General features: G+C 42.4%; 1 protein-coding gene and 1 long non-coding RNA gene across 4 annotated transcripts in view; one reads left to right on the forward strand and one right to left on the reverse strand.

The window, feature by feature from the left end:
• The window catches only part of LOC144067290 (uncharacterized), a 52,844-nt gene that overhangs the window by 20,389 nt on the left and 5,518 nt on the right, over nt 1–26,937 (reverse strand). The gene's annotated exons all lie outside the window — the stretch shown is intronic.
• slc12a5b (solute carrier family 12 member 5b) lies at nt 1,161–26,869 on the forward strand. Of its 3 annotated transcripts, none has more exons than XM_077590292.1 (26): nt 1,162–1,525; nt 15,241–15,344; nt 15,425–15,565; nt 15,670–15,816; nt 16,649–16,703; nt 16,791–16,921; nt 18,962–19,209; nt 19,299–19,510; nt 19,592–19,759; nt 20,112–20,210; nt 20,346–20,403; nt 20,518–20,692; nt 20,887–21,005; nt 21,074–21,172; nt 22,495–22,614; nt 22,828–22,932; nt 23,036–23,204; nt 23,282–23,477; nt 23,591–23,760; nt 23,828–23,959; nt 24,035–24,142; nt 24,234–24,350; nt 24,551–24,729; nt 25,986–26,000; nt 26,079–26,212; nt 26,401–26,869. In XM_077590292.1, the coding sequence occupies exons 1-26, from the start codon at nt 1,468–1,470 to the stop codon at nt 26,490–26,492; spliced, it is 3,351 nt and encodes a 1,116-aa protein (XP_077446418.1). In that variant the 5' UTR covers nt 1,162–1,467; the 3' UTR covers nt 26,493–26,869. The 3 variants fall into 3 exon arrangements, with proteins under 3 accessions (XP_077446485.1, XP_077446418.1, XP_077446566.1); XM_077590440.1 differs by having other exon boundaries at nt 1,167–1,525; nt 24,578–24,729; XM_077590359.1 differs by lacking the exon at nt 25,986–26,000 and having other exon boundaries at nt 1,161–1,525.

Below are 26,937 nucleotides of genomic sequence, written 5' to 3' on the forward strand. Positions count from 1 at the left end.
TCAAGACTGGGACCATAATTGAGTCTTTTGGGAGATCTTGATCTTCTAAATGTGTTCTTCAACCAAGAACAATTCCAAGTGGACAATACTATTGTGCAGTATCTCTAAAAAGGTGAGTAACCTTTTTGTCACTATTTTTGTTAAAAATGACCCCACCAATGATAAGACTACTGCATAGTGGTCAGCATGCAGCTCGTATAACAAGTGAGCTTGTCCCACAATATACGTACAGTACTGTATTGAAACTGCTTGAAACTAAATTGAGATCAGTCCTTCGTGAAAATGTCCAAATTGAGCCCAAAGTGTATTCTGATTGGTCACTAATCTTCCCCAGCCCCACTTCTCTAAGTTTCTTTCGCAATGTTTATCGAGGTGGACTGCACATACAGTGCATTCACACTAACCCAATTGGTCTGCAACCTATGGCTTGCGAGCCACCTGTCTCTTTTGATGGGTGCATATGGCTCTCCGCTAACCTGTAAGCTAAAATGGGGAACCCAGTGGTGAGAGAGTTGAGTCCTAAACACACCAAGAAAGCTTCACGTTTGCCCATCACTGTCTCACTCGACCTCCGATTCATCGACCAATGGGAGGGAGCCTTGCATTGGCACATCTGTGTTCACGACATTACCTTGAATGCGCTCCACTGACCAATGAGCTTCACATTAGCACATCACAATTTGAATGGCACCAACGTTAACTCTAGCACTGCTTTATTCATAATGTTTCTTTTCAGTAGACGCAACAGTTAGTTATAGTTATTGTACTTTAAAAGATTAAATTACAAAAAATGAATCCATTTATTTTTACTTTTAAATTCTGGGTATGGCTCTCAAGGAATAATTACATTTAAAAATATCCATTGTTTATGGCTCTCAGTCCAAAATGATCCGGACCCCTGCAATAGAACTTCAGGAAAACGGCTTTTTGAACTACGCAGCTTCAGCCTGAAGCTGTTCTTACAGACAACCTGATGTGGCCATGCACGGAAATATAAAGAGGGGAAGGATGAGGGGTAAAAACAACAAACAGAGAAAGTAATGAAAAAAATGGATTCCTGTTTGCCCCCTGAAAAGAACATCAAACGGGACTCTAATCTGAGAAGGCGGGCATTGTGTTCAGACGCCGCTTTCCCTGTGTCCCTTCTTCACCATGAGATAGTGCGTGAGGGAGTTAAAAAAAAGAGGATGGGAGGGAGAGGGATAATACCTTGTGAATACATGAATGTAGTGGTCGAGCTTAAACTGACTTGAGGGCAAGTGGCGCACGGGAACAGGGTTAACACATGTGTCATCAAGCTGGCCAACTCGCCCGCATAGCCTGACACACTCAGCCTCCTGAGTGTCCAGCCGAAGAGCATCGAGCAAGTGGAAGAGGATACATAACACTTCTTTACTTGTGAGGGTCACGTGAGAACAGCATAAGTCTCCTTGCTCACAGCTGGGTGCACAGCATCAGGAGGAAAGGATGCTCAACAACGTGACAACAGACCGTGAGGAAGAAGAGGGGAGCCCTAACAACCAGGGTGAGTGAAGCCACTGTGAGTGTGCACACATTCCAGTTTAGGGGGGAACAGGATGCTGTAGTTCGCTTTGGCATTTGACAGAAAGACAGAGGCTTACACTAAGAAACTTCAAGATAGATGTGTTTTTTTGTTTTGTTTTTTGGGATGCCTTCAGTTGTTAAACTGAACTTTGCAACAGTACATTTTTCTTATTTGCCCGTGACTTGTCGGGTCACTGTAATGCTGCAGCGATTTAGCCTTTTCATGTGAATCCATGTGAACGGAAGCGAAAGCTAATTCATTTAAGCAGCAAGAATGTTCTCCCTGGGCTAATAGATGCATTTAAAATCAAATATTTTGTTATTCGGACATACTCTAAGTACTATTTGTATACGTATTTGCACCCAACGCAATTCCAGTCGTTTTTATTGTGGATTCTACAAGAATTCATACTGCAATCCGGTTAGGTTCATTGAAGACTACAAATTGTATTGTTGTGATTACCAGGGTGATTGGTTGTTTGTGTGTCCTGCGCTTGTCTGGCGACCAGTCCACACCTCTCACCCAAAGTCAGAATGGAGAGGCTACAACTTTTGCCAACCTTATGAGGATAAACGTTTTAGAAAATGAATAGAGGGATGAACATAATTACTTCAGACTTCCTCATTTTTAATTCAGAGTTAGTATTTCAAATTCTGTATATACACACTGGTGTTTATCGCATTTTAAACTGTGAGAGTCAAAGAGCCACACATTAGGTCAGAAGCAGCATAAACAAATCCAATCTGCCAAATTATTTTTTAAATATACAGTGGTACCTCGAGATACGAGTGCTCCGACATACGAGCAATTTGAGAGTAAAATTTCGGGCAAATATTTATCTTGAGATACAAATTTTGATTTATGGGCATACAGAGGACACGAGAGGCTGCTCATAAGAACATCATGGGCACTGTCTTTCTGGTCGCAACTCCCTTGTGTAATGTCTCTACGAGCACTGGGCGGAGCGTTGCATTTTTCAGTTTTTTTTTCCCGTTAATCAGTGCGAATGGCGGAGCTTGTTCGCTAATACGAGAGGAGTACTACTTCCCGGGCAATTTGGCAAGTGGTCATGCATTATCCTATTGAGAGGACATTTGTGTGCATCATTTTCGGAATATTTTGAAGGGAATACAAAAGCAAACAACCCTCGATAGATTGCATCTGAAAGTCAGGGTGGAGGGTGGCAAATAGAGCCAACCCGGGAGAAGAAAGGTATCAAAATTTAAAACTAAATTAGAATTAAATTTAGTGTAAAGTTAGATTAAACATATTTTTGAGTGTGTCTGCATCGTAATCCAAGTTCATTTAAATTTGTTTATGTTATGTTACGAGCGCGTTGCTGTGCTAAAAGTACTTAAACACATTTTAGTACTATTAAACCACTAGTTATTTGTTACTTTGTTAATAGATGGCGAATTAGAACAAATAAAAATGTTTTTCCAATCAAATATCCTGTTGTGGGTGTTTTTTCAGATGGTTGGAACGAATTAATTTGTTTTTAGTTCATTTCGATGGGAATTGTTCATTTGAGTTACGAGTAAATCAACATACAAGCTCAGTCCCGGAACAAATTAAGCTCGTATCTCGAGGTACCACTGTAATTTATTATTTGTTTTTAATATGTTTATCCAAGCATGAGTGTATACTAGGAGGTAATCTTGCTCTTGGGACATGGCGGCGGACGTTTTATTTCTGAATATTTTACCAGATGGAATTTGAGCATTTTTCTGTATTTTTGGGCTACATGTGGTAGTACGATAGGTTATAGTGTTTTAATACATCACAACCAAAACTTGATAGTCATTTCTATCTTTCTCGTGCTACGCTAGCTATTACATGTTGACAGAATGACAGCACAGTCACATGTCAACAGGAGAATAGCAAGTCTATGAATGGCATGCTAGCAGACTGCAAAGACCTGGGTGTGACATCATTTTTCGTTCAGAGTTTCTTTTAGTGGCGGGGACAAAACAAAACACCAGGGAAAGGAAAACCAATTAGGAATTTCATTTATTTTGTTTAATTTTGGTGTCACTGGTTTAAAAGAGCGCAGTTTGGCAAGAGTCAAATTACTGTTGTGCTTGCATTAATGGCAGCATGAGTGTTGTATCTCACAATAACACAATATAAAGCAACATCTAACTACATATTGATAAAAATTAGGTGATGGATGACGGTGGACAAAAATGAATGGCATTTGCAAAATGAGGAACATTTGAGCTTCTTAAGTTCAATGTTTCCACCCAAGACACAATTTAATACAGCCTTGTTTTTTCTTTTCCAGTCATTTTAAGGCAATAGCTATCAACTAAGGATAGTGGATTTGAGTATATTTCAATCCAAAATTAACATAAATTAAAGACAAAGCCAAATTCATATCTTTTAAGGCAACCTTAAATGAGCTGCAAGCATTCATGAAGGATATATTGTGAAAATAAGACAGTACATTAGCCTGATACTGTAAAGAATGGCCTGCTCACAATTAGTTGCAGATCATAACAGGTGCATTCACGGAGAGTCAATTTCTTTGTAGGAGTAACATGACGAATTTCACCGTAAGATCACGTACTGTGGGAAAATAACATTCCTAAGTAAAAGAAGGCAGGCAAGATAAAAACTCGCGACAGATTCCTGGATAGGCTTCCAGTCCATTCATTGCAATCAATAAGATCCAATGGAGTAAATGTGAGGTTGAAGAATTCATTTGTCATCGCTGAACCAAGCCAAACATTAAACTTTATTTTATTTTCTTCTCAATTATAACCTGACTTCAATACTATGGGGAAGCCTAGTGCATAGATATTCCAAATAGCCAAACCAAATAGCAATAGAATAATGCCATGTTTTGTCCCGTGCTGCTTTAAATAACAAAAACTGTGTAAATAAAACAATGTTAACACCGCTTTACCAAGAAAGAAAACAAGGAGATGATTTAAGATTATACTGTGAACTGGATCAGCAAAAAGTTGTAACATTTGTCGGCTTTAAGGAAGGAGGATGAGTGGGAAATCAGCTTTCAATTCAGGGGTTGTTGTTTTTTCTTTTAGGCTTCTTAAGAATCTGACTTATATTTACTTAGCTGTCAACCTATACGTTTTCCCGTATTGTATACATTTTTTGATCAATTCAAATTGTCTACCCCGTATAACAACTTTTGTGCTTTTTTTAAGTAAGTTTTTTTTTTTTTGTCAAACCGATCTTGTTGTACCCTTTTCGGCTCTAACCGGGATCGTTTCTGTCACTGGTAGCAGATGAAGACATCATCGTCGACTGCTAATATTGTCATGCTTTAAGCACGATATGCGCACACGGATTCCCCTTTCTCTATATAAATATAGCTCGTTAGCAAGCTGTTTACCCAGACAGTCAAGCTGTCAGCGTCATACAACGACATCTACAGAATCTTGAATTTAGTGCATACAAAAGGCGCACTGACTGATTGGGCACCAGTACATCGACTTTGGGGGAAATTTTAGACTTTTACATGCGCCCAATATGAATAAATATGTGCCGCGTTGCATTTGTACGTTTTTTTTTCCATCGCTTAATAAGGGGAATTGCAGTCATTAATAAGGGGAGCAATTGACCGAGGTTGATAGGTATGCATTTAAGATTTTGATCCACTGTACAAACACAAGACGGTTAAGAAATCATTAGACTATAAAGTGATACAAGAGTGATACAAAAAGACACACCCCAGTAAGTATGTCGTTGAGAGCCTTTTTTCCACAGACTGGAAATCTGGAAAAAGCAACGTTACTATGAAAATAGTTCCCTAACAACTTTCATGTTTGTTCACAGCCACAACCCATTTATGTGGGGATGTGAATTTTTTTGTACCACATTATTTTAGATGTTTACTTCCCCTGTACAGAAAAAAAGAGTTTTACAGGTTATAGGTGAAAAGTATGCTGGTAAAAATTGGTATATAAATTACAGTATCTTGCTACTTAGTTTTTTTATAACACAAAAACGTGCCATTTTAGCAAGGGTGTGTAAACATTATATAGATCTATAGTATATATTTGAAATTAGAAATGACTGATAAAGTCATTTCAGAACAAGTTTGATTTTTCTTGTATTTCATAGCAGTAATCACGTATGAGTCATCATCCTGGATACACTTGAGTCAGTTGCCTGTGACAGATTATAATTCCTTACTTTCTTGTAAATGATCAACAACTTGTATTGGTTCTGGCTTTGATGTTGAATTATTTTAATGCAGTTAGTTGATCATTGTGATATCAAGGCTAGCAACATGAAGATATAATAAGGTGGTGGGGAAGCACTAGCAAGTGGATCTGAGTGACCAAATCCAGATGTCAACCCAGAACATAGCCAAGTACAAAACTGGGTCATAACAGATGGAGGGGCTAAAGTGCTGCAGTTTATTAGAAGTGAATCACCGATTTATTTGTTTTGAAGCAGCATGTTGAGAAGAGCAAACACTAATCTAATGACTAATATTGGTCACTAAACAAAACAATAGACGATAAAATGACAGTGTGTGCTTGAGGTAGCAGTTAGGATTTGCGATAGTTAGGCATGTTAAGCACATGATGGAGACTAATACATCTCATTGGCTGACATTTATGGCAAAAGGGGTCCAAGGGGTTGGTTGTATGGCCATTGTCGTAAATTCAACTCAAACGTGATCTTTTACTGCCAAGCAGCCAAGCTGAGGTAGATTTGACATTTACTTTTATGAGAGGCAGAGAATGAGATGATTACAAAGACATTCAAAGTATTAAAACGGAATCATACTTGGGTAACACACTGAACTGTACTATCAAGTATGTATGAAGAACGAATCCCAGTGCTGAGTGCATGCCACAAAATGCTTGAGTACGTTTGATAGTCTGCAACAGTTCCCTTACTTTCAGTCTGATTGAAGTTAGTGCGGTGCTCGATAGCTATAAATTAGTTGTATTTGTGCCTGGAATCAACATTGTTTACCCTGAAAGTATCATATTCTTTACATGCTAATCTAAATTTGTGTGAGAAGGGGAACGCTGACCCTTCTCAAGTTTTCTGAAAACGTCTTGCAGGATCTGACAAGATTCCGTTTTCATAAGGTGATTTAAGATACAAACTCCTCCTGCCGGACAAGGTAGACTTGATACAAACACAGGGAGTTTAGATGAACTAATCCACTCTCTACTGTTGCCAGATGTCATAAGTCCACAGTCATGGGAATATGAATCCATTTCTCTGATTGCTTGTACGTTAATGTGGATTGTCGTAATTTCCCATGCTTGAGCAGTGGCATGAAACAGTCAGTGAACATATGTGGCTGTGAATTGGAGAGCTTTTTCTTCTCTTTCAAAATTCTTGGCACGCAATCATCAAGAATCTTCAATAACATAAAACATTGTGATTTTCCTTTTTTGTGGAGCAATATTATAGGTGCCTTAGAGGCGCCTGGCATGCTTCAACAGTCTATCAAGATAAGAACTGCTGTTTGGCCAATGTATTGCCTTTAAGTGTGAACAAAAATGTGTGATAATACAGTGTAGGCATTAGGTCACTTTACCACAAGCAGATGTTTGGAAGATAGTGAACAATTCTTTAAAAGAGAGGATTCGGACAAACGTACCACTACACCAACAGCGACTCGTGTTAAACATTTTTACATATAGAGGGACAAAATAAAAGTTTAAAAAACTAAAACAGCTAAACAACAAGAAGAAAAAAGACTCAGCATGTTAACGCTTAAATTACAGCGTTAAATTAAGCAGGTAACATTTTATTCTAGTCCATTTTCAAAAAGCTTCCAAAAATGTACTATGGATATTTCTTGTTTTTCCATGTGCTTATATCCTTCAAATATGTACTTAATTAATTCAGGTTGGAGCCAAATAAAAATTGAAAAATATCAATTCACAGATACAAAATAAAATAATGAAAGAGAATTGTTCAATATCTATTATGAATAGGCATATAAAACTTAGTCTCGGTAAAGTCACTTTGGTTGTATTATAGAACACAATGCAGAAGACTGACTGACAAATGATGGCAAATTAAGTGTAGACTGAAAACTTGCAATTCGGAAAATTCTTATCCTCAGTACAAAGCAACTAATATTACTGCAGATTGCTAAATAAAATAGTTGTAATGATCTCCATGTGCATCTGTAATATACAGTAATCGGCATACCCAACAACTGCACAATCACAAATAATTAATTACAATGCATTGATTGCTTAATTCTTTTTATTCTACAAAACATTTGTATATTTTCAAAAACTGTAATTGCACAAAGCGTTATATATAAAAAGAACACTGCAAAACAATTTAGCGAATGCTGGAACATGGTGCTATTTTCTTTTGTTTCAATGAGAAAAGACGATGTGAGTGTTTTGTGTTACAAATGTGGTCTTAGGAACAAATTTAACTTATATTTCATCTCCCCACTGTACTAACCACAGAGATGATGCAAGTCAGAAGTTGGTTTTGGCACAATAAATAGTGGTCAAGAAGTTGAAAATTGAAACTAAGTAGTAACTATGTTTTCCAGGGTACTATTATTCTACTTGCATTTTGAGGTCATAATAATTAGGATACGCTCTGAAATTCTAGCAGTGTTGCAAAAAACTTTTGTATCAAAATATAAATGTGTGCATTGTTTTTCATAACTGCACTCCTATTTTGGCACCCATCTGTTTATATAGTTACTCTCATTTTGTCAAACAAAGATTTCAATATGTTTTTGTGGCCTATTGATGATTTTGAAATGTCTTGGAGAAGAACAGCTTTTTAATGTTCCATCCCGGCATAGCACATTTAGCATTGTAGTATTCCAGGAATATGAAGGACAGCCAAGGTGGTGTTTTATCAGGGAAGCGAGGTTAAAGCCTGTCAGTGATAGGCCATAATCCTCACAATGTGTTTTAGTGCTTTTCCAATTACTCCACCCTGAATAAAGAGTATGTCACTTTGTGAAGCGAGTGGGTCAGGATGTCAATGTTAGATTACAGAGACCTTGACATATTGCATTCTTTTAAATAGATCAAATTCATTTTCTGTATTATGGATTACAATGTGAAGTGCAGTGGTTAAGTGGTTAGCCTAACCTGATATTTCCAGTAAAAAGACCGTGTAACCACAACCACTCGATGAGAAGAACATTGTATTGAACCTTGCATAATACAAGGCAACAGTAGGGCATGGGAGCCTTGAGCAGATGGATTTATGAAATATCAAGTTATTGCCAGCCAGACATTGGGTACTTTGGTCTTGCCACTTCTGATTTTGTACTTAAAGGGAGATCCACAGTAAACATTCATTTTCAACACCGCTGGGGTAGTGAACGTGAGATGTGTGCTCCCTGCCGTCAACCCCGGGAAGGCCACAGGACCGGGTGGAATACCAGGGAAAGTACTCTAAACATGTGCTGACCAACGAGCACCAGACTTCACTGACATATTCAACCTGTCACTAGAACAAGACACCATCCCAGCCTGACTAAAATCGGCCACCATCATCCCAGTACCCAAGAGGTCACCTATAAACAATCTGGAGAACTTCCACCGTAGCCCTCACATTAATCATCGTAAAGTGCTTTGAAAAACTGGTACTGAAACAGATCAAAGCCTGTCTCTCCCACATCCACGACCACATTAGTTTTCATACCGGCCGAATAGATCCACTGAAGATGCAATAACCACCACTGAGCCACCTTGCGAACAATGTCACAATCCTCTTCATCACCTACATCTCAGTCTTTAACACAACAATACAGGTCATTCTTGGCCAACCTGGGGATCACGCCCTCCACCTGCTCCCGGATGACGAACTTTCTGGTCAACTGACCCCAGCGCGTGAAGCTGGGTCACCACTTCTCATCCACCCGCACTCCCAGTACCGGCTTGCCCCAAGGTGTGTGCTGAGTCCACTACTTTACTCACTCCACACACACAAGTGCAGACCCAGGAATCCTGAGATCATTGTAACATTTGGAGTTGACAGAGGGTGTTACGTCCACGGGAGACGTCGAGGCGAGGTACGAGGAATTAGGACCCAATCGCGGGGAAGCAGGCGAGGACAAGGGAAATAGTGCTCATAACCAAAACTTTAATAACTTAGGAGGGACCTTACAAAATAACAAAGACTTAGGAAACGAAACACGAAACCAAACCGGACTAGGGAAAACAACACGGGCAATGGAGGAACGAGGTAACGTGGCTACATGGTAAGGGGATTTAGGCAGACGATCCGACAATGACATTATAATCAGTGGGGTTTAAATAGACACAAAGGGACACAACGGCAAGGCAGGAGGGACAAACGAGAGTAGGGAAAAGGCAAAGGGAAAAACAATAGGAGGCTACTCCTAACAGAGGGGAACGGGACAGCTTACAGAGATGAGGTCCTTAGACTCAGCGAGTGGTGCGCCCTGAACCACTTGGTGCTGAACATTTCCAAAACTAAGGAACTCATCCTGGACTTCCAACGGAACAAAGCCGCCCGGCCCCCCTGTATATCAATGACGAATGTGTGGAGCGAGTAGAGTCTTTCAAATTCCTGGGGGTTCATATCTCTGCTGACCTCACTTGGGCAGCAAACACAACACCACTCATCAGGAAGGCACAGCAGAGGCTATATTTCCTGAGTACTCAGGAAGGAGCAATTTAACACCAACCAGCTGGTGACATTCTACCGATCAGCTATTGAGAGCATGCTGACCTATGCCATGTCAGTGTGGCACTCAAGCCAAAGCAGACAGGAAAAGAGTGCACTGGGAGATCAACACAAAATCCAAGTAACAAACTTTTCTGGAACCAATTTATTTTGTAACTAGAAGTACCACTGTAAACACATTCAAACATGCTTCCAAGTGTACACAATAGATTATTTGGGAAATTTCTTGGTTGCAGACACAAGACACACAAGACATTGTTGACCTAGGTAAGAAACTGGGGCCACACACAGGAAGTCCACAAGGTGGGGACCTTCTGAAGACTGAGACTGAGGTTACCACACAGTCACTCAGTAGTCTGGTTAATTCATTGGTTCTTAACTTGGGTTCTGTGAGTCGGTCTCAGGGGTTCGATGGAGCCTCTGCCACGGAGGTCAAGACACATCGACTCATCTGTCTATTCACGATAACATGCCCATCACTTGCTGCGGATGATCACGTGACATTGCAATGCTTGGCCAATCAGTGCTGCAAGGAATTTATATATTTTGAATTTGAAGGAAAAAAAACATCTATTATTTTACACTAAAGTAGGGTTCGGTGAATGCGCATATGAAACTGGTTGGGTTCGGTAGCTCCAACAAGGATAAGAACCACTGATTTCATCTTTGTACAAATTAACAAAAAGCAGACAGCTTCACGAATCAGTGTCAAATTTGGTCGGTTAACAGTAGTTTAAATCTTCAGTTACAGCCAGCGAGGTGAAAACAGATGAGGTATTAAGTATGTGCCTGAATGTAATTAGCCTAATACCGGCTCACTTATGCAGTTGATTTGTACATTTTGCTCACATGCAGATGTTTAAATTCAGAAATTCCTCTGTGGCCTCCAGCAGCTGCTGGATAATCCCTTTCAGCCTATGTCCTATTAAGCTTTTAAAAGCTGGAATGAACTGTCCATTTTGTAATAACCATGTCACATGAAGGGTACAAATCTGCCTCGCATTTCAGCCTGTTGCGCCTGCAGTATCATGTAAAAGTTTTTTTTATTTTTTTATTTTTACATATCACGTAAAAGTAACTGTAACATGTAATTCATGACAAATAAGTTCAGTTTTTTGTTTTACTGGTCACCAGCCAAGAATATAAGATCCAAATTTAATCTCTGTATAAAAAGGGCAGTTCATTTCAACGGAATCTTTCACATTTTTGAGATTTTCTCAAAACCTTGCACGGTACATATGAGAATAAGGCAGGGTCTCCTACTTTAACAAAAGTATTTTTCTTGGCAGTAGACCTGAATACTGAGAGAACACGACTTTGGCTTACAGTGGTCCTAACGGTCATGGGTGTATAGAGTATAGGCAAAAATTTAATCAAGAGTAGGGTTGATTAAAAATAGTATTAATCAACTTTAAATTGTCATTTTAAAAAAGTATTTGGTGGAAAGAACTTACTAATGAGCAAGTTTTTTTTCATCTCATCTACTTCTGCTTTATCCGAAGTCGAGTCGCGGGGGCAGCAGCTTCAGCAGGGAAGCCTAGACTTCCCTCTCCCCAGCCACTTCATCCAGCTCTTCCGGGAGGACCCCAAGGCGTTCCCGGCCCAGCCAGGAGACATAGTCTCCCCAGCGTGTCCGAGGTCGGCCCCGTGGCCTCCTCCCGGTGGGACGTGCTCGGAAAACCTCCCGAGGGAGGCGTCCAGCAGGCATCCTGATCAGATGCCCGAGCCAACTCATCTGGTTCCTCTCGATCCACTGCAAGCCCCTCTCGGATGACCGAGCTTTGCACCTTATCTCTTAAGGAAAGTCTGTACATCATGCGTAGGAAACTCATTTTGGCCGCTTGAATCCCGGATCTTGTTATTTCGGTCACGACTCAAAGCTCGTGGCCATAGATGAGGGTGGGAACGTAGATCGACCGGTAAATAGAGAGCCTCGCCTTTTGTCTTAGGTCCTTCTTCACCACAACGGACCGATGCAAAGTCTGCATCACTGCAGATGCTGCACCAATCTGCCTGTCGATCTCCCGCTCCATTCTTCTCTCACTCGTGAACAAGACCCCAAGATACTTAAACTCCTCCACCTGGGGAAGGACCTGATCCCTGACCTAGGAGAGGGAAGGTCACCTTTTTCCGACTGAGGACCATGATCTTAGATTTGGAGGTGCTGATTTTCATCCCGAACTCGTTCCCGCGAGAGTTGGAGATCACGGCCTGATGAAGCCAACAGAACCACATCATCTGCAAAAAACAGGGATGCAATACTGCACCAAACCGAACCCCCACAACGCCACGGTTGCGCCTAGATATTCTGTCCATAAAGGTTATGAACAGAATTGGACCAGACTCCGACACCAGTCATATGGGGACCAGACCCCACATATCAAGGGTTCTGGAACCCCATACTCCCGGAGTACCCCCCTCAAGACTCCCTGGGGGACACGATCAAACGCCTTCTCCAAGTCCACGAAGCACATGTAGACTGGTTGGGTGAACTCCCATGCGCCCCAAAGGACCCTGCTGAGCGTGTAGAGCTGATTCACTGTTCCACGGCGAGGACGAAAACCACACTGCTCCTCCTGAATCCAAGATTCGACCTCCCGGCGCACGCTCCTCTCCAGTACCGCGGAATAGACCTTCCTGGGGAGGTAGAGGAGTGTGATTTCCCTATAATTGGAACACACCCTCCGGTCCCCCTTTTAAAAAGGGGGACCACCCTGGTCTGCCGATCCAGAGGCACTGTCCCCGATGTCCACACGATGTTGCAGAAGCGTGTCAACCAAGACAGCCTCACAACATCCAGAGCCTTTAGAAACTCCGGGCGGATTTCATCCACCCCCGGTGCCCTGCCACCGAGGAGCTTTTCAACCACCTTGGTGACTTCGACCCCAGAGATAAGAGAGTCCGCCCCAGAGTCACCCGGCTCTGGTTTCTCTTGAGAAGGTGTGTCAGTGGAATTGAGGAGCTCTTCAAAGTATTCGGCCCACCGATTCACAACATCCCGAGTCGAAGTCAGCAGCACCCCAACCCCACTATACACTGTGTTGATGGTGCACTGCTTACCCCTTCTGAGATATCAGATGGTGGACCAAAATTTTCTTGAAGCCACCTGGAAGTCGTTCTCTATGGCCTCGCCGAACTCCTCCCCTCCCCGGGTTTTTGCCTCGGAGACAACCGCTTTGCCACCCAGCACCCATCAGCTGCCTCCGGAGTCCCATGGACCAGAAGGGCATCGGAGCCAACTCACCACCAGGTGGTGATCGGTTGACAGCTCCGCCACTCTCTTTACCCGAATGTCCAAGACATGCGACCGCAAGTCCGGTGTCATGACCATAAAGTCGATCATCGAACTGCGACCTTGTGTGTCCTGGTGCCAAGTGCACATATGCTTGAACATGGTGTTTATTATTGTCAATCCACGACGAGCGCAGAAATCCAACAATAGAACACCACTCAGGTTCCGATCAGGAGGGCCGTTCTTCCCAATCACGCCCCTCCAGGTCTCACTGTCATTGCCCACGTGAGCATTGAAGTCCCCCAGCAGAACAAGGGAGTCCCCTGAAGGACCACTCTCCAGCATCCCTTGCAAGGACTCCAAAAAGAGTGGGTACTCTGAATTGCTGTTTGGTGCATACGCACAAACAACAGTCAGGTCCCGTACCCCCACCCAAAACCGAAGGGATGCGAACCTCTCGTCCAACAGGGTAAACCCCAACATACAGGCAACGAGCCGGGGGGCAATAAGTATCTCCACACCCACTTGGTGCCTCTCACCGTGAGCAACTCCAGAGTGGAAGATTGTCCAACCCCCCTCGAGAGGAGTGGTACCAGAACCCAAGCTGTGCGTAGAGGTGAGCTCGACTACGTCGAGGCGGAATTTTTCAACCTTACGCACTTGCTCAGGCTCTTTCCCAAACAGAGAGATGACATTCCACGTCCCAAGAGCCAGTTTCTGCAGCCGGGGATCGGATGGCCAAGGATCCCTCCTTTGGCTGCCGCCCAACTGTTGACGCACCCGACCTCTTTGGCCCCTCTCACAGGCGGTGAGCCCATGTGAAGGGGAACCCCCTCTTCAGGCTCTGCCCGGCCGGGCAAATTTTTTTCTTTGTATTGTATTTCTTTTCTCCTCAGCACACTATCATCTATATGAACTTTTGTTATTACTACATGGCCACATAAGTCCAAAACAATACACAAAAATCATCAATTTATGGCTATAAGAATCCACAGAAATGAAACATCACCCATCCAAAGAGCATAAGTGCCCTCTAGTGGAGGAAATGTTTCCTACCATGAAGTCTAACGGTACCAAATAAAAATTAAGTGTTTCTTGGTCACAAATCTACTCAAATAAAAGTAAAAAGTTTGGCATGGTAAAACTATTCTTGGAAGGATACTCTTCTCAAATAGTTACTCAAGTAAATGTAATTGAGAAAATGTAACACGTTTCTGCCCACCTCTGCTATTGGCGACCTCACGTCACTCAATCAAAGTTGAATTGTGTTACAGTGAGACAGGTTTGAAATTGCTTTTTTACATTCTGAAGGAAGCACTGCATCAAAAGACAGGGAAAAAATCCAGTAACGCAACATCTGGCAGAGCTTTCCTTTTACTAAAATCAATGACATTCCTAATTTACCACACAAGTCGCCACCAAACTCCATACATTTTCCAACAATGTTACAGCTATGCAGTTCTGTGCCAATAAAATCAAAGCAAGCTACAGAAATTCTTCAACAAATTCTTGTGATTGACTCTAAAAATAAAGAATTAAAGTCAGAAAAGAATAACAGTGAACAAATGTACTGTGAATGAAATACCACGTCAATCACACAGAGCAGAAAATGTCAGTTGACAGTTACTGAGTTGAAGACAAAAACAATAAAGACCGAAAATGTTCGAAGGAACGCGAAACAGTTGCGAAGAATTGAATTTGACGTGCTTCTGACCCCCACGGCCTGAGCAGATCCGTACCGTACCGTGACAAACGATATTTTACATCCCTTTAACATAAATGATGACAATCAATACATTATTATTATTGATTGGTGTCTCAGGTGATGGAAACCTCAAAGAGAGCAGTCCTTTCATCAACAGTGGTGCCTCTGGTGATGTGGAGAAGAGCCAACAGTATGATGGCAAGAACATGGCCCTGTTTGAGGTAGGAGACATTCTGATTTCCTGATGTTCGATGTAATCAATTGTATGCATATAAATGTGCAAATCTGTGTGTGTTTGCAGGAGGAGATGGACACGAGTCCCATGGTGTCGTCTTTGCTCAGCAGCCTTGCCAACTACTCCAACCTGCCAACTGGGAGCAAAGAACATGAGGAGGCTGAGAACAATGAGGAGGGTGCACGACCGTCTAAAAAACCCGTCACGGTAGAGAGACAAAATTGATAGTTGTTCCATGTCCTTATTTTTGTAGTTAAATGTGTCATGATGATGTAAGCTTCAACTGATAATGACACGTTTGTGTTCATCAGGCACCACAGCTGGGAACTCTCATGGGTGTATACTTGCCATGTATTCAAAACATATTTGGTGTGATCCTCTTCTTGCGGATGACCTGGATGGTTGGAATTGGGGGCGTCTTTGGTTCCTTCATAATTGTCTTCATGTGTTGCTCCACAGTGAGTAGAAGTACATGTGCTCCTCCTCGCATATCTTCTCAGCTGTCGCCACTGCGCTACATCAGCAATTGTATTTGCTGCTGATTAGGTGATAGGACAGTTTAGGAGGATCTAGGCATGGAAGATGATCTTTAAAACCTCCAGACTACTGAGGGACTGTGCGGTAACCTCAGTTTCAGTCTGCAGAAGGTCCCCACCTTGTGGACTTCCTGTGTGTGGCTCCAGTTTTTTACCTGGGTCTACAATGTCTTGTGTGTCTTGTGTCTGTCTTGCTACTGCAATCAATAAATTTCCCGAATACGGGACGAAATAAAGTTCTAATCTAATCTAATCTAAAACACTTTGCCCAAACTGTTTGATTTCCCTGAACTATATAGTCCAGAAAGAATCCTATATCTTCGTGAAATCATGCATTTTAGTCCAAAAATGTAATGATCTTCCACTACATAGCAGAAGTTACAGTTTAGTTTCTTTCTCTCACAGTAGGTTTTGTTCAGTGGTTTGTCAACATGCTCTCTGCCCATGAGCAGTCAGACCAATTTACTTCCCTGATGCTGAGACATGTCGCCCCTTTGGATTTATTGAGTTATATATCAGTCCAGAGGGGCATTTCCTGAAATTCCACACAAATCCAGCCAACTCACCCGAATCTTTAGAAAGAATGTCCCCCTATGTGTGAAACTGTTTACTCAGAATTGCAAGAGTGAATTCCATTGCCGGTTTTTTTCTCCAAAACTAAAAACCCTATATAAAGCTGACAGGTTGGTAATTTCATATGGACATGCCACATAAGCAAATGAAAAAACTGTCGGGTGCATTTTTTTTCTTTAAGACTATGCTCACGGCCATCTCCATGAGTGCCATTGCTACAAACGGAGTGGTTCCGGGTGAGTATATGTGATAAATTGGTAAATAATACTGTCTTGACACACTACTTGACTGTGACTGAATGAATTGATTTGTTTTTCTCCTAGCTGGGGGTTCCTATTACATGATCTCTCGCTCCCTTGGGCCAGAGTTTGGTGGCGCTGTCGGGATTTGTTTCTACTTGGGCACCACTTTTGCTGGTGCCATGTACATCCTTGGTTGCATTGAAATCCTGCTAGTAAGTCAGCAATTACTATTTCATCCACTGTGTTACGCAATAGCACTTATGTAACCAGTGGTGTTCTTGTCTCTGTTGTGCATGATGAAGTAATCCACACCATAATTGCTTCAAAGTTGGAGTACACTTCCACTAACAAGCACAAAAATCTATTTCGAGTTGGGGTGCACCCTGAACTAATCAGCGGCCAATTACAAAACACATGCATAAAGACAACAATCATTCACACTTAGTCGCCACCCATGGACCATTTACAGTTTTCATGTTGTTCTACACCGCATGCTTAGGAACTGTGGGAGGAAATACCCAGAGAACACCCATACAAGCACGGAAAACCATGGCAATCTTTCAAATGTGAGGCGGAAATGCTATCCAGATGTCCACCATGTAGTATAAACAAAAGGGGAAAAAAAGAATCTCCTTGAGGCTCGGTCCTCATGCTGTGTGGAGCCGTAGATGAGAAGGGAGAGCAAAGTTTATGCAGGATCATTGATGTCGCTGGCAAGGATGCTGAAACTAATCTTGTACACACAGTGTGCTTTATTTATCACTCACATAAGTCGAGTTGAGTGCAGACAACCGAAGGAGTTCAAAACAGAATAGTTTGTCCATTGGCGGGGAACAGAGTATAGAAAGAGTGGTAAGAGTGATGTCTGCCTTTGTATTACTTGTACAGGCTCCATTCCTTGACAAGCGGTCACAGGCCGACTCACTCTATGTTGAGGCAAATAAATAAATAATATAAAGCTACCTGCCGCCTCATGGTGTAGAGGTTCACTCGCCTGACTTTGGTGCAGGCTCGATTCCCGCTGGTGGCAGTATAATTGGGAGTGCGGATGGTTGTTTGTCTCTCTGTGTGCCTGCCCTGCAACTGATTAGCGACCAGTCAAGGGTGTAGTCTGGCTTTTGCCCAAAGATAGCTGGGTTAGGCTCGAGCAACCCCCGCAACCCTTTCAAGGATGGGCGGTATGGGAGATGAAATGAATGAATGAATATAAAGCTCCCTGTGCAGTAGCACCAATGGCATTACACCCAAGGACAGGCCAAATTTATTGTTATATTCTTTGGTTGAACTAAGAGTTTCAATGTTATATATATGGCAAAGCAGGCTACGTTAGAAGATCGCCGAGTACAGATAGAGTAATTGCAATCCATAAAATAACAAGTGTCAACCTGACCATGTTGTACTAATACATCTTACAAGCATGAGTGGAAGACTTTCCATTAAGGTGTGCCCGTTGGAATGTTGAATAAAAGCCACTTGCTTACAAGTTAAGTCACGGTTGAACATCTTCAACATTATTAGAATGCCAGTGGGGTTTTAATCACGCTCCGTGTAAAAGTCTGTTGAGAGATGAAATATTATTCGATTGCCTGGTTTCTGGCGGCCCGGCAGCCCAGTGGTAAGCGTGGCGGCCACAGTTCTGGGGTCGTGGGTTCGATCCCAGGTCGGTTCTCACTGTGTGGAGTTTGCATGTTCTCCAGGCTTGCATGGATTTTGTCCGGGTACTTCGGTTTCCTCCCATGCAGAGTAGGCTGGTTGAACACTCTAAATTGCCCCTAGGTATGTATGTGCGTGTGAATGGTTGTTTATCTCCTTGTGCCCTGCGATTGGCTAGCCAACAATTCAGGGTGTCCTCCGGCTGGTGCCCGTAGTTAGCTGGGATAGGCTCAAGCACCCCTGATAGGACATTACTATATCTTTTTTTACTATTCTTGTGTGGATTTTGCAAGTTCTCCCCATGTCTGTGTGGGATTTCTCCAGTTTCCTTCCACATCCAAAAGCATGCATGATAAAATGATTGAAAAGGGTGTTTGCCTGAATGGTGGTGTGGCCGGCAACCATTTTAGGGTGTACATGACCTACTGTTGACTGGGCCTGGTTAGGATAGGCAGCAACGAAGACAAATGAATGTTGCACCTCATAAAAGTGTATTGTCTCACATTTTAGTAGGGTTGATGATCATTTGCATTCTGTGGCACCTTTCTCCTCCCTTATCCTCCACACCTTTCCCATCCCTTCCTTGCTCCATCTTTCAGATTTATATTGTTCCTCAGGCAGCCATCTTTAAGATCGAGGGCTTGGAGGGAGTGGAAGCAGAGGCGGCCCTTCTTAATAATATGAGGGTGTACGGCACCATCGTGCTAAGCTTCATGGCGCTGGTGGTGTTTGTGGGAGTGAAATATGTCAACAAACTGGCATTGCTCTTTCTAGCCTGTGTCATCTTGTCCATATTGGCTGTTTACGCAGGAGTCATCAAGACTGCCATTGAGCCACCAATCTTCCCGTCAGTCAAATGGACATTTTTAATCGTGAATTTTGGAGGGGGGCTGCAAGTTTGTGGAATTTACTGCTCCTCCTTGGCTTTCCCTGCAGAGTGTGCCTCCTGGGAAATCGGACTCTTGCCTCCAAAGGCTATGACATCTGCGCAAAGGTCATTGAAATCAACAATGAGACTGTCACCACCAAGTTATGGCGCTCATTCTGTGATTCAGAGTACTTGAATGCCACTTGCGATGACTACTTTAACAACAACAACATCACAGAGATACAGGGAATTCCAGGGGTCACTAGTGGAATCCTGGCAGGTAATGCCTCAAGTGTCAACGCGTCCTACTATGGGAACAAAAATAAATCTCCATGGTCACCGATTTGGTTTTGTTTTCCAGAAAACTTGTTTGGCAATTATTTGGAAAAGGGGATGATTGTAGAGAAGAGAGGACTGGCTTCACAAGCGGACCTTGACGGTTCTGCTTCTGCCACAAACCGCTTTGTGATCGCCGACATCAGCAGCTTCTTTACACTGCTGGTGGGAATATACTTCCCATCTGTCACAGGTTAGAGAAGTTGGAGGTCGACAATATTGTCTTCGGATAAATTGTATGACATTGAAAAGCTATGAATCAGCTGGAAAAATCAAATCTTTTAATATGTGGAAACCTAAGAGATGTAAAATACACCTCAGTATCTCCAACCACTCTTTATACTCTTGTTCAAAACTTTGTGCAAAAAGTAGTGAAACGCAAGAGTTGCATGACGTTCAAAAGCTGACTATTATCAGTTTAAGTAGAAACATTGAAAACATTTTTCTTAGTACAAAATGTCTGTCAAAATCCTGAGTTGAAATGAATATACTTCAAACTGGTAGAAGGCCTGCTATAAAACCGTTTTAACCTGATCCATTTGTAGGTATCATGGCAGGTTCCAATCGCTCTGGAGATTTGCGCGATGCTCAGAAGTCCATCCCTATCGGCACCATTGCAGCCATCACCACCACATCTATTGTGTGTATCCTTCGCGGAGCAGCCATAATCTATGCAGCGCAATGTGAATGGATTTGAAAGCGCATCACTCGCGGTCACTTCATTTCCTGTTGTTCCTAAACATTTCCAATAACACAATCCTTAGTCTTTATCTCTTCAGATATATCCTGTGTGATTCTCTTTGGTGCTTGTATAGAGGGTGTTGTACTGAGGGATAAGTAAGTTGCAGTTATAGGACCGAGAACTAAGCACTGCAGTACTCCAAAGTGTAGCCTGAATCACAATAATTAGCTCCCAAAATTTGAGCTATTTTACTTGCTGTCACTTCTCAGGTTTGGTGAAGGAGTGAACGGCAACCTGGTGATTGGGACTCTGGCCTGGCCGTCTCCGTGGGTCATTGTGTTTGGATCATTTTTCTCCACCTGCGGCGCAGGACTTCAGAGTCTGACAGGGGCTCCACGTCTCTTGCAGGCCATCTCAAGAGATGGGATCATCCCATTTCTTCGAGTGAGTGTATGCCAGCTTTCAGATCGCTTGTAAACATGTTTCGTCTCACTAAATATAGGCATAATGTAACACTGAATTTTAGCTCACTTCCATCTTGCTAACCTACCAATTTAATGTGTGGTTGTTTATTATGCAAGAGTCAAATCAGATGTGCTTCGACATTCATACAAATACTTATTTTCTCATCTCTGCAGGTCTTCGGACATGGTAAAGCCAATGGGGAGCCCACCTGGGCCCTCCTGCTTACGGCTTGTATTTGCGAGATTGGCATCATCATTGCCTCTTTGGATGCAGTTGCACCCATTCTCTCAATGTAATTTGGCCGTCAAATCATGGATATCTACAATACATTCATTTTGAACCAGTTGATTTCCTTTTCAGGTTCTTCTTGATGTGCTACATGTTCGTTAACCTTGCCTGTGCGCTACAAACATTACTGAGGACACCAAACTGGAGGCCACGGTTTAAGTTCTATCATTGGTGAGTTAGAAGAGTTTGACTTTAGTAAGTCAAACACATCAGATTTAAACTGTCGTCAAGGCAAATTTAATACGAGAAAAGTAACAAGACGATGTCAACGCCCAAAAATTCAGGGGGAATTCCGGCCAAAAAATTCTAGCCACATTCACCCCTGATAATAACAGTAATTACAGAAGGAAAATTTCTTGCATCAGTTCTGTAATTAACTGAGAGATGGAATATTGTAGTTGGCAAGCCATATGCAAAATACCAGCAGTTAGAATACTATGAGACTGGCAGAAATGGAGAGTTTGATCAAAAAATATAAGAAATATTGAGAATACCGATGTACGTTGTGATTACAATAGAAGAATGGGACAAACCCGCAGACAGCTATCCTCAACAAAAAGCTTTCTTTCCTGGAGGGAAAACGGCTGTGAGAACTGGACTCTTTAATTCCCCAGCACAGAAGACCAAAGACTCAGATCTGGCTGATTGGAGGAGGTCCTGTAGAAATAATGTGGAAAACTATTTTCATATCTTTTGGGAATGTCCCTATTTGATTCCATTTCAGAAATGTAGAAATTGACCCTAGGTATGCGTGTGAGCATGTATGGTTGTTTGTCTCCTTCTGCCCTGCGATTAGCTGGCTATAAATTCAGGGAGTCCCCCAACTACTGCCCAGAATTGGCTGAGATAGACTATAGCACCACTGCGGCCCTTTGTGAGAATAAGCGCCATGGATAATTGATGAATTAATTTAATGGCTTGTGTCAACTATAATAATTGTTTTTTTCATTAACTCAGCTCTTAGAGAAGATTACTTAATACGTAATTAACAATCAGATTATCGCTCGGGTGGCACGGTAGTGGTTGGCATGACCGCCTTACAGTTCTAAAAGCATGGGTTCAATATCCGGTAGGTTCCGGCCTTCCTGTGTGTAGTTTGCATGTTCTTACCGTGCCTCCATAGGTTTTCTCGGGGTACTCCGGATTCCTCCAACATCCCAAAACATGAATGGAAGGCCGAACACTCTAAATTGTCCATAATTATGAGTTTGATCGTTAATGGTTGTTCGTCTCAATGTGCCCTGCGATTGGCTGGAAACCAATTCAGGGTGTCCCCGCCTACGGCCCACAGTAGGTTGGATAGGCTCTTGCACCCCTGCAACCCATTAGAGGATAAGCTTTACGGATAATGAATGAAGATTATGATTTAGATTATTGTATACTGTATGAGATCAGGCCTTGCTCATGCTTGTTCTGTTTTTGTTGCATGTCTTGAGAACAGAACAATAAAAAGCAAGTTAAAATGATCCAATATTGTCTTTTGTTTCCCACAGGGCTTTATCATTCCTGGGTATGAGCTTGTGCTTATCACTTATGTTCATCTGTTCCTGGTATTATGCCATTGTTGCGATGGGGATTGCCACCTGCATCTACAAATACATTGAATTCCGCGGGTAGGTATCTCATTAGCTGATAGAATACACATGAGCAAATACGAGGGAATTGTATTTTAAGAAACATACTCGTCATCAGCCAACCAGCTGAGGCTTGATTCTTAGATGTTTTTGGAAACGGGTTACAAAAATTGGGTTAACATTTGTTTCATTATTAGTAATGAGTAATGAGTCGGAAACATCATTTATGAGACATATTTGAACTTGAGACAGAGCTGAGAAAGAGTGGGGTGATGGAATACGTGGCATCTCGCTGAGCGCTGCCCGATTTGCTCTCATGAGGTTGGAAGAAGGCCCACCACATACCAAGAACTGGAGGTTAGTCCAAAGTCAAACTAATTTGTGTCTGTTAAGCACACACGTTTCCTGGTCAAGATTATTGTGCTCTAGCTATCTCTAGAGGACTTGTCTCTTTGCTCAGGCCTCAGATTCTGGTTCTGGTCAGTATGGATGCCGAACAGAACGTTGAGCAGCCTCGTCTGATTTCTTTAACCAATCAGCTGAAAGCCGGGAAAGGACTCACAATCGTGGGCACCTCTGTTCAGGGAACATTTCTTGACAACTTTACGGAGTCCCAAAGGGCAGACCAGGTCTGTGCCACACACCTTTCTAAATTATCCTGCAGTTTATAACGATTAACTGCAAATGTTTCTTTGTCATGTTGCAGTCTCTGCGGAAACTGATGGAGACGGAGAAGGTGAAGGGCTTCCCCCAAGTGGTTGTATCATCCAATCTGAGGGATGGGACATCCCACCTGATACAGGTTGGTGGACTAGGAGGTTTGAAGCACAACACTGTAATGATCAGCTGGCCACGTAACTGGAAACAGCCCGAGTTCCACCAACAATTTCGAGACTTTATTGGTAAGTGGTATTGGCGTCAGTGACGTTAGCTCTTGAAGTCCGCTTTGAGAGCACTATTACAGACCACACTTGTCCACTCACATGGCAAATCATTTCTTCCTGACACTGGGCAGAGGTTGTCCGAGAGACTACAGTGGCCAGTTTGGCCTTGTTGGTTCCCAAAAACATTTCTAGCTACCCATCCAATGGAGAGCGCTTCACCGAAGGCCACATCGATGTGTGGTGGATTGTCCATGATGGAGGCATGCTGATGCTTCTGCCATTCTTGCTGCGTCAGCATAAGGTGGCAAATACAATAAGGAATTTTTTGGGTAGGATGTCTTTAGCATCATCATTGCCCTTTTCTGTAGGTGTGGAGGAAGTGCAAGATGCGCATTTTCACTGTGGCTCAAATGGACGACAATAGTATTCAGATGAAAAAAGACGTCATAACTTTTCTCTATCATCTGCGCATTGACGCTCAGGTGGAAGTGGTGGAGATGGTGAGCTTGATGTGCCTCCTTTGCCATTGATTCACTTTACTCATTTTACACTTGAATTTTGCTTTCCCGTCCTAGCATGACAGTGACATTTCAGCCTATACCTATGAAAAGACGCTGGTGATGGAACAGCGCTCACAGATCCTCAAGCAGATGCATCTGACTAAGAATGAGAAGGAGCGAGAAGTACGAATTTCACAAGCTATTCTTTGACACACAGACAAATCCTGTAATCTTGGGAGAATTTAGCGTCTCGTCTGTGTCCATATAAATGCAGATTCAGAGCATAACAGATTCGTCCCGCGGCTCAATCCGGCGAAAAAAATCCAATGCATCTCGCTCACGCCACAGCATTGATGAAGGGGGCAGTGTGGCTGAACAAGCAGAAGAGGAGGTAAACAGCAGTTTGACACACAAAGTTATGGGTTCAGCTGATGCTCAATCGGAGTATGAATGGTTGTTCGAACAAATATACGTCAAAGTCCGCTGTGATAGGCTCCATCATTGTGAGGTGCTGCCACAGTAGACACTGACTTTATGGGTGTGTTTTTCTTTCTTTCACCCTGTCACATTGTCATTATGTCCCTGTCTCAGTCTATGGCTGTTTCCAACTCAAAACAGGTTCAGCTCATTCACAGTAAGAACACCTCAACACCTACCAGTCCTACCAGCCCCACAACACCTGCTGGTTGTGGAAACACCTGGACAGACTATAAAGGGCCTGACAAGAGAAAGGACCCGGAGGCGGGCAAAGACCCTTTCAGCATGAAACCGTGAGTGGCCTAAAAGCTTGTTACACTAAGGCAGGAGTTGGCAACTCAAAATGTTGAAAGAGCCATATTGGACAAAAAAAAACAAATATGTCTGGAGTCGCCAAAAAATTAAGAGCCTTATATAGTCCTCATTACAAAGGGACCAAGCATGTGGTTATATTAGCCTACTATAAAAATGACTAAGTTGGCTAAAAATACATCATGAAGATTCATGATTAAATATTTAATTTCCCTGCAGTCCATTCTGTAGAGAATTACACTACACTTCTTGAATCTATTTTTGTGAACCTCTAATTTCTTCAGAAGGAATGCAATCGCACTTTTTCTCTCTTTCCCCACTGGGTACTCGGCTGGAGTTGCAGTATGCCTTTTCGTAGAAATGTCTTTCCACATGACTCTTTTTGTTATGTGAAAACTTCTCGCTACAACGCAAACACTCGGGAAATCCTTGGCTGTGAATGCAAGTGATTTGGTTCAAAAAACGTCGAATCCTCTGTTTTCCTCCATTATTTTCCCCTTTTCCCCTTGGGATCCATGGCCGATCACACAGTCATCGGTTTGTTTACAACAGGGACCTACCTGGCATCCCGCCGCACTGATAGAAATACAGGCCGCAGGCTATGACGCTACTCTTCGTAAACAGAAGTTGGATATCTATTCTACACATTCTTACAGCATTGGAAAACGTTAAGAATGTTTGCGTCATGTCTTCCTCGTACAGAAACCATATTAAAACAAAAAATATACTTCTCTCCCCCATTTTCCATTTTCAAACATTTTTAAACAGCTCCAGGGAGCCACTAGCACAGCAATAAAGAGCTGCATAAGGCTCCAGATCCTAGGGTTGCCGACCCCCGCACTAAGGGAACAAGCATGCGAGCTCTATAAAATTTATACTCAACTGTTTTACTTTGACAACTTGAAAAATATTTTACTTTTACAAACAGAAAACCAACATGACATTTGAAACGCACAAAAGCATAGATTGTGTTAACTTCAGCAAAGGTTTGAATATAAATCAAGACAATGATGCTACCTTTCTACCAATTGGGAATCAACCGCATTTACTCGCTTGTGCCTCAGCTTCCTATGTTAAGTCAAATATTTCAGACTGACAATTTTGTATTAGGAACTTAAACAAGCAGAGAACGGTTGTACAAAAGGCCATCTTTGTTGGACGGTGTGAAAGGGCTTATATGTGTATATATTGGTTCTATTTCAAACTTGATTTTGTTTTTTGGGAATGCTGCTTGCAGGGAATGGGAACATTTGTAAGTATGACCGTGTTACACTGAGACCAATGTGTGATCCGAATAGCGGCATCCAATGTTATCCAATTTCTCTTTAAGGAACCAGACAGATGTGAGGCGCATGCATACCGCTTTGCGGCTCAATGAAGTCATCACAAAGAAGTCCAAGGAGGCAAAGCTTATTTTACTAAACATGCCTGGACCACCCAAAAATCGTATGGGTGAAGAAAACTGTATCCTTGCACACTTTCAATTAATAGAGCTCTTATTTTTCACTCCAGGTCTCTGTTCAACTGCTACCTATTTCTTATGCAAATAACCTATACTCATGACATGAGCTACAAAGGGGACCGGTTTCTTCCTCAGTATCTAATATTACTGTCTTAGTGTTTTTTTCTCCTTGACTGAAACTGCCCTTCAGACATGGAGTTCCTCGAGGTGATCACCGAGGGTTTAAATCGGGTTCTCCTCGTCCGTGGAGGGGGGCGCGAAGTCATTACCATCTACTCCTGAATGTACAGTGTATCTTACCCAGAGGCTTTGCTCTCAACTCCTATTGACTCTCACATAACCTCGGTTAAGGATTGGATTTACCAAGCGGGATCCTCCATCCTGATCGAACTGTACTTCACTGCTGAATCTGTTCCCACTTTTTATTTTGAAGAATGTTTTCGTCTATTCTTATTCTCTGCTAAAATCCTATATGCAAGTTTTCGTTATTTATTCACATTTTCTTTGGCGTTTTAAATGGAAGCACGAAGGTCAAGAAGGTAAAGATTGAATTTGAACATCACTTCAAAGTGGACAGTGCGCCTTAAGCCAGGCTACCTTGTAGAATTTAGAACTCAAACCTGAGAGACTGGTTCAAAATAAACAAGCTTTTTAAACAAGTTTTGATTATGTGATCGTCCCCAAAGAAAAGAAAAGAAAAGAAATATTTTCCAATACACAGAAATGC

The sequence above is a fragment of the Stigmatopora argus genome, chromosome 1, assembly GCF_051989625.1.
Source record: "Stigmatopora argus isolate UIUO_Sarg chromosome 1, RoL_Sarg_1.0, whole genome shotgun sequence".
Taxonomy (NCBI): Eukaryota; Metazoa; Chordata; class Actinopteri; order Syngnathiformes; family Syngnathidae; genus Stigmatopora; species Stigmatopora argus.